At 42.9% G+C, this 7,700-nt stretch overlaps 1 protein-coding gene across 1 annotated transcript; it reads right to left on the bottom strand.

Annotated features, from left to right (window-relative positions):
• Positions 1-1,153: 1,153 nt before the first annotated feature.
• On the bottom strand, positions 1,154-5,977 carry pou5f3 (POU domain, class 5, transcription factor 3). Its single transcript, XM_077497260.1, has 5 exons — positions 4,961-5,977; positions 4,759-4,870; positions 3,942-4,072; positions 3,563-3,727; positions 1,154-2,029 (listed from the first exon to the last, which is right to left on the bottom strand). Exons 1-5 carry the CDS (start codon positions 5,714-5,716, stop codon positions 1,766-1,768), a joined length of 1,428 nt encoding a protein of 475 aa, XP_077353386.1. The 5' UTR covers positions 5,717-5,977; the 3' UTR covers positions 1,154-1,765.
• Between the last annotated feature and the right edge of the window lie 1,723 nt (positions 5,978-7,700).

Raw genomic sequence — 7,700 nt, 5'->3', positions numbered from 1 at the left:
GTGCCAATGCATTGCGCATGTGGCTATAGATCATTTGACTAACTCAAGTTGTTCATTTAATATTATTTATAGTTAGTTCATTGATATGCTACTAAGGTGGTTAAAATACAAATCCTAGGGTGTGTAATTAAATTGAATATGTCCAACAAAGTTCAATGGCAGCCACCCCCCAATTTTGCTGGGCGACCACAAAGGATCATATATTATAGATCATTTATGTTCTTCCCTTATCTCTCCTCCTATGGCCATTTACATTTCTGTAACATCCAAAAAATAAATAAAATACCCTTAATAAACTAAACTGTAACAACCTGTCACCCTGAGTGTGTGGCTTATCAAGCCCTTCACTGACTGAACCTGCATGGCCAGCTGGCACTAAAACCCACATAACTTCCACCAATTTGTGTTTTGCTTCCCACAACACGTGATGAATAACATAATAGTATCTCGAGATGAATATTCAGCGTCAAAGAAACCTAGCTTCAGGTCTCGAGCTTCACAAGTGCTTGAGCAACACTTGTGAACAACATATATGCTAACATACATGCTAACAGTTGACCCGTTTTCTCGTCATTTATGTTGCTGAACTCTATACAACATATAAATAGCATCACTAGTGTTTTCCAAAAATATGTATACTTACTTGCAAACGTGAATAATCCTCTTGGACTGAGATTTTCAAATGCGCTGGGCCCCTAGGATGACAGACATGGGACATAAAGTGTGTTCTGCAGACCTCAAAAAGAGAATATATCAAATGCAAATGAGGCGGGCATTTTGCTTTATAATGAAAATGTCATCACAGTTGCTCAGGGCAAACACAATATGGAGATGCGATATTTTAAACAGACACAAATTTGGTCCAAAATCACACACAGACACAAACTGACAGCAGTGTAAACATTTACTGGGAAGGTGTGGGGCAACAATTAAAAAAAAAAAAAAAAAAAAAAAAAAAAAAGGAACAAATTGACTTGATTTAAAGATACAGTACATGGATACTGAGTAAAAATGCCAACCTTTAATTAAATTATAATCCATTTAAGATGATAGAATATTTCATATCAAGGCTTGTTAAATTTGTTGGTCTACTGATGTAATACTTTAGAAAATCGCTTTCATAATACACTCAAAATAGGGTGGACAAGTTAAATTACTCTAACAAGATGTATTTAATTTTCATTTGTTGAAGCAACATCAGAGGTATTAAAATACATAGATAAGAAAACACTGTCAACATTTGACTGTTACTAGAAAATAGTCACGCATAGGACAGATTTTCACCCGAGATGAAATGTTCAAAATGTGCAATAAAAGCAGAGAAAATTAGCAGCAAGGAGCATTTTGTTTTCAAGATCCTCATAGTATTGCATTTAATCTCTTTAAAAAAAAAAAAAAAAGACAAACAATTACAGATTAAGTTGACAATTCTTAGAAAGGAACTTTTAACAGAATGACAATATTGATTTTCTTGTGATGCACGTTTTTTTGTTTACTATCATATGAAATTTCTCGGCTTTTCAAAAAAAAAAAAAAAAAAAAAAAATCATCTACACGACAAAAAACTAAAAGCTGCCTTGCGTCAAATGCACTTTGGTAATCCGGCCTACTGAATAACTTAGCATGCATTAGCAAAACACTTCAAGTAGTTGGCGTGGAGTGATCAGTCACAGCTGCACTGATGGAGACGACCTTGAACTGTCCCACAATCCTGAGAGGCAGATCAGGTGTGGACAGAGTGGTTCGCCCGTTTGAGCTGCAGCCTCTATCCAGTCAGGTGGCCGACCAGTCCGGGGTGCAGCGCTTGCTTCAGGACGTCGGGCCGATGAAGCGGAGGCATGTAAAGCGTTGGCGGCGGGGCTCCGGGGTAACCAGACGGCGGAGGGTAGCTTTGGCCGGGGATGGGTGAGGCGGCCATGTTGAGGGGCGAAGGGCTCTGCTCATAGAACTGCCTGTCGCACTCTTCATCTAGCGGCAGAGCCAGACGCTTGCCCTTCTGCCTCCGGTTGCAGAACCACACTCGGACCACCTGCATTTGAAAATGTTTGGTTAACAACTGCATGTTGAAGAAGAGAGAGAGAAAAAAAAAAAATACTTCTGCTGATTTTTGGTCAGGGTGATTTGTCTAAGATTGAATTAAACTACAAATGTTTTGTGCCAATCAGTTCTCCAAAATCTGTGTGTGTATAAATGGGTGAATGAGAAGCATTAACTTTGTATGTTGTCACTTTATGAAGTTCAGTCACCCTGCCATGCATTAGTTTACAGGGGCCTTGCCACATCAAATATGGCAGATACGCTGAAAACCTGCAAAGTATTAAAAAGTGGAAGTCTATATCAAACTTAAGTGTTATATATTTTGAGTGGTGTGTGGCCAGGTAAGAATCAAATTAAATAACTGGCATGTTTCAGTAATATTTGGCCAGCTAATAGTGAGCTAAACTGTCAAGCTAACCTAGATAGCTCAACTCCATAATGCTAGCTTAAACTGCGCCGAGCCAAACTAGCCGTGTTCTCAGTTTCACGCAGCTAGTTTACTTGTACCAAGACAGCTGCACACAGCTAGCTTACCCGCGTACGGCCAACCTAGCTACCTTAGCTGCACCTAGCGAACCTAGGTACTTTAGCGTCACACTTCACACAGCAAGCTTACCTGCATCTGACAATATAAGGTAAACATAAGATGTGTTCTGAGTTGCCAACATTTCATGTCATGACAAGCCTCAAAATCTATTCTTTAGCTTTCTCCGTGGCACTTGTTCAACAACGCAGACTCAACCCTCATCTCATAGCGTAGCCTACTAGTAGGTTTCAAAACATACACAAAGACTTGTCGGGTCGTGGAGTTCAAGCCAAGTGGCGCTTCATGAATGCCAAGCCTTTTAGATTTTTTCCATGCCATCAGCTATTCGAGTCCCTCACCTCTGCTAATATTGGTCACATGTTAAGACAGAACGGGAAGTACACTTGCAGTGCTGACAACGCCCAAGGGAATTTAAATCAAGACAGCTCATTTGAGGAGAACGTCAGATTATTTCACATCTTTGCCAAGTTGTGGCTGCCACGTTCTGTCGGTTACTTTGTGAAGTACTCAAGTAAACTTACTAGTAGTAAGTAACCCCCATCACTGTAGTTGTTGCATTGTTAATGCCACAGAGACCCCCATGATCATCCATGCAGGTAATTCAAGACAATTTGTCGTTGGTGAGTGATCACATTTACATTACATGAGACTTGCTTACAACGAAGACAAAAGGCTGAGAATTTCATCTCCAGGAGTGTGAACGACCCATGACCGTAGTCACTTTGTCCTTGTAAAAACTAAATGTGTCCCTAAAGGTGATAAGGATTCAAATTTGCTGTATAATTAATTCCAGACTAAGTCAAAAAGTCCACATTGAAACACAAACTTCAGTGTAGAAAAATCAAGATCCTATGAAATCAGTGGATCCAACTCATAATAGGGTTACAAGCAAGCTAGCATTGCAATGCTAACAGCTACCAAAATTACTGTCCAACTATTCAGAGTGATATGCGTTATGAGGGAAACCAAAAGGCTTACATCTCTCTCCAGGCCCAAATCATCGGCGATGTGCGTGATCTCTTGAGTGTTGGGTTTGGGACACTTGACAAAGTAAGACTCTAGAGCCGAGCGGACGGCTCCCTCCAGGCTGGTCCTCCTCTTCCTCTTCCTGGTGTCCACAAACACCCGCTCAATCTTGTACATCTGAATGAGTAAATGAACACTATCGATCACCGCTATACCTGTAAGGCCTTTAGACAAGGTCAAGGTTCAGAAGGCTTTACAGGTGATCACAATGGCAGATAGAAGCTTCCATTGAGGATCTCAGCGGGACGTTGACCCCCGGTGAAAACCCCCCATCGGATGAGTTTGTCTGTTGTCTTGTAAAGTAGACGGCAGATGTTGAGAGGGTACTTACATCCTGGGGATTTTCCGATGTTTCTGCCTCGTTCAGCCATCTCTGGAGGAGGGGCTTCAGCTTACACATGTTCTTGAAGCTCAACTGGAGCGCCTCAAAGCGGCAAATGGTGGTCTGGCTGAACATCTTACCTGGACACGCGCCATCCAAAAAAAATATATCACTTAAGTTTGATAGGAGGTCTTTGAAATGATTGTGATTAGCCTGTGATGCGGAGTATTAAATGGATTTACCCCCCCCTCCTTGCAAATTAATCGTAAAAGGTTAAACATATATTTACAAGTGTAAATGCTTGTGTAGCTAATTGGGAGGCAACCTTAAATTTATCCCGTTTCTGGACATAAATACTGTAGTACTAACTGGTTATTGTGTTTTTATGACCACAAAATAGAAGAATTTTCAACAATGTAGTTACCAGAGAAACAGAGCTAGCATACCTTCTGAATCTTCTTCTACTACTGTGTAGTTGCCCTGAGGCACCATGCTGCCTCTTATAGGTCAGTCTTGGTATTACTGTGTGATGTGTCACGTTGGTCAACAGGTAAAGAGTTAAAAATCAGTAGCCTACAAATGTACGCCGTTTGCTCCGACTGTTAAATCTGTAGTAAATGCGTATTTTACAAAAATAACCCAAAATTCACTGAGAAATAAAGTACTACACTACGATTGTCAACTTATCAACAGTGGGTGCTGCTGATCTAGTCGGAACCAGCGCCTTTGACCACCTGAAGAAAAACATTTTCTTACCTACAACAGAAAACTGAACTTTAGTCTCTAAAATATACAAATACGTAGGTTATAATGTGTAGCAACTTACCATAAAGGTTGCCCAAAGCAAGTCCGACATCAGCCTGAGTGAAACCCAAAGTGATGCGTTTGTGTTTTAGTTCTTTGGCAAACTGTTCCAATTCTTCAGTGGAGAGGTTTTCCTATAAAAATCAAAACGTTTTCCTAGAGTTATATACACGCCTAAGAAAACAACAACCACAACAACAACAAATTTGTTGTCATTCGCTTACCTCTTCCGAGTCACTACAACCGCCGCTGGAGGAGCCGCTGCTCCGCGTAGACGAGGCCGGGTTCTGGCCCTGAGGCCCGGGAGCCACCTGGCCGGGGTTCACGCCGAAGAAAGCGTTCGCCGGCACACCGTTGCTGGGCGGCGACGGGGACATGGATGGTGACGACGCGGAAGACGTCGACGGATTCTGGTTGCTGCTTCCTCCGCTGCCGGGCGGCGTAAGGTGGCTGATACCCGGCCAGAAAGACGGGTTCCAGGGGTTCGAGTAGAAGACTCCGTGGGGCATGGCGGCGGAGGCCGGCGGGTACTGATGGACCTTCACCTCGCTTGGGTATTCGTCCCCGGTGTCTTTCTCCGTCTTGATATCGGTGATCTTGATTTGCTCTCGGGTCTCGGCTATGGGGGGGCTCAGGTTGATGGGCTGCGTGGCCGCGGTTACACCGGGTACCTGCCCGGTGTACTCGGGCGCGGCGAACGGATACCAATGTTTGGGCTGGCCGAACTCCCCGGCCTGGAGCTCGGAGGCCCGGTAGTCACCGGCGCTCATCGACGGGAAGGGGAAGAAGCTCTGCGCGGCGGCCGACGGCAGGCCACCGTAGGCGGGCTGCTTGTAGAGCACACCCGCCTCGGACAGGGGGAGCTGGTGGAAGGACGAACCCCCGAGGCCCTCTTGGCCCAAAATCTGCGTGCACGCCCGGCTGTAGTCATATGGGCGGGTTTGACACTCCGAGCTTGGGCTGTGGGACCTTTCGGACATCTTGGCACTAATACAAACTTACCTTAATGGGGACGAAACCAAAAAGATCGTAGTCAAAACAGAAGTCCAGGGGAGTTGGTGAACGGGTGACTCGGGTCAACATAACCGCTAAAAGGGGGATGCGAACTAGTCCATGAAGGCCGGCTCTCGGGGAACCAGCTCCTGCCTCGGCCTGAAAAATCGAATGCAAGGTCCTGGTGGTCTCCACACGTTTTGCCGATGTTGGAGATTTTCGGTCTCGTCACTCATTGGCTGGCGTGCACAATTACGCACAGCTGAAGGTGAATTTGTCAATGACCTTGGTACCAAACACACACAACCCCCCACCGTGGGCGTGGTCTCACTTCGATAGCAGCAACTGTTTAAAAAAAAAATGTCTAAATTTGTTTTTCTAAATTAAACGGCATCTACAATGCAAAGTATGAGTCACACATGGATTCTAATGATTGTTTAGACGAGTCTGCATTTTACAAGATGGCTTTGATATTAAAACATACGTCATTAGTTCTTTTATTCATTATGCTTAATAAAATTAATGGCTTTTATTGTCATTCTGAATTACTTGGTTAGATTTACTTATTTTGTTGCGTCTCCCCCCCAAATCCTCGTTAATTTTCGTTTTATGTTTGGTTAATTTATATCAAGACTTCTTTTTTTTTTTTAAACATTGTGAAAGGATTCTATGTTTTTCTATATGAATATTTTATTGTATTTTGTCATATGTATTTTTCTTGCAACAAATTTATATTTTTTATGACATAGCGATTTTTGCAAAGGATTCCATATTTTATTTTGTTTGTAAACACTCAGTTTCAACCTTTAAACCATTTTGTTCACATTTTTATTTGTATTTAAACATTTAAGTTGTTTTTTTCCTCCAATTGTTGAAGCACTTTGTGGAGAATTTAATATATTATTTATTTTAAATTAACTTTTTAAGCACTTTTTGAATAATTTGTTTTACTAACTTACCACGTCTACTTATGCGAAGCACATCATGTTTTTATAAAGAACTTTTGAAGAATTAATTTTTTGTTCATATTTGTCTTGAATGTTTATAGTTTGAGCAATATATTTTATGTAGTTTATTCATGTAGCTTACTGCGAGCTATGTGAAATATTCTATATTTTGTTGTGAACTGTATTCATTCATTCACTATTATTACATTTTCCTTGGCTCATAATTGCTTTGGGAGTTTGTTGAAGTATCATAAACCGAAAACTTTGGCCAATTTTTACAACAAGCCAAAAACATGCATGCGCACCTGAAATTGTGATATAGTGCAACGTGTTCTTGCAGCAAGCGCAGCAGGAGCATTGAGGTGAACTTCTTCTTGATCGGTATGGTTGGGAGGGGCGGTCGCTCCCCCACCGAGAGACCCTCACTGCCCTGGCCCCTGCTCGCAACAGATGCGCTCCCCCCGGCGCGCGTCGTTGGCCGCAGATTGCGGCAGGAAGACGCGCCGCGGGGAGGGAGAGGAGGAAGGGGGGCGCCATTGTACCAGCCCGTCCCCGGGGGCACCCTGTGGATTGCAGATCCCGAGTTGCGATGGTCGGCCATTAGCTCCTTTTCACATTGAAACAATACGTCTCGGCCCTTTGATTTCGCCCTATACACCCCCCCTCCCCCCAATCTATGAAACAAACACCAGGTTGGAGTTTCACTCTGCAGGTCTGAAATGAGATGCTCAGCCTGCAAGTCTCGTGCGGCCCAGGTGAAAGTTTTAAAACGCTTCCTGCCACGTCATATGTCATGTGACACACATTTCTATCTATCTATCTATCTTATCTATCCTCATAGGCCTGACATATGAAGCAGACTGGAAATTGTCTTAACAGCCAATACTTGCCAGAAATTCCTGAATCTCCTCCTGTGTTGCTCCCAATTGCCTATACCATGAAAATTTGAACATTGACTGAGCACTTTGAATAGGATCCCTCTGAAACTCTCTGCAGCCAATTGTGTTTTATCTCACGTTTAGTT

This window comes from Festucalex cinctus, chromosome 15 (assembly GCF_051991245.1).
Source record: "Festucalex cinctus isolate MCC-2025b chromosome 15, RoL_Fcin_1.0, whole genome shotgun sequence".
NCBI lineage: Eukaryota > Metazoa > Chordata > Actinopteri > Syngnathiformes > Syngnathidae > Festucalex > Festucalex cinctus.
Note: the sequence above shows the minus strand (reverse complement) of the source record. Positions and strands in the feature narration are given on the sequence as shown.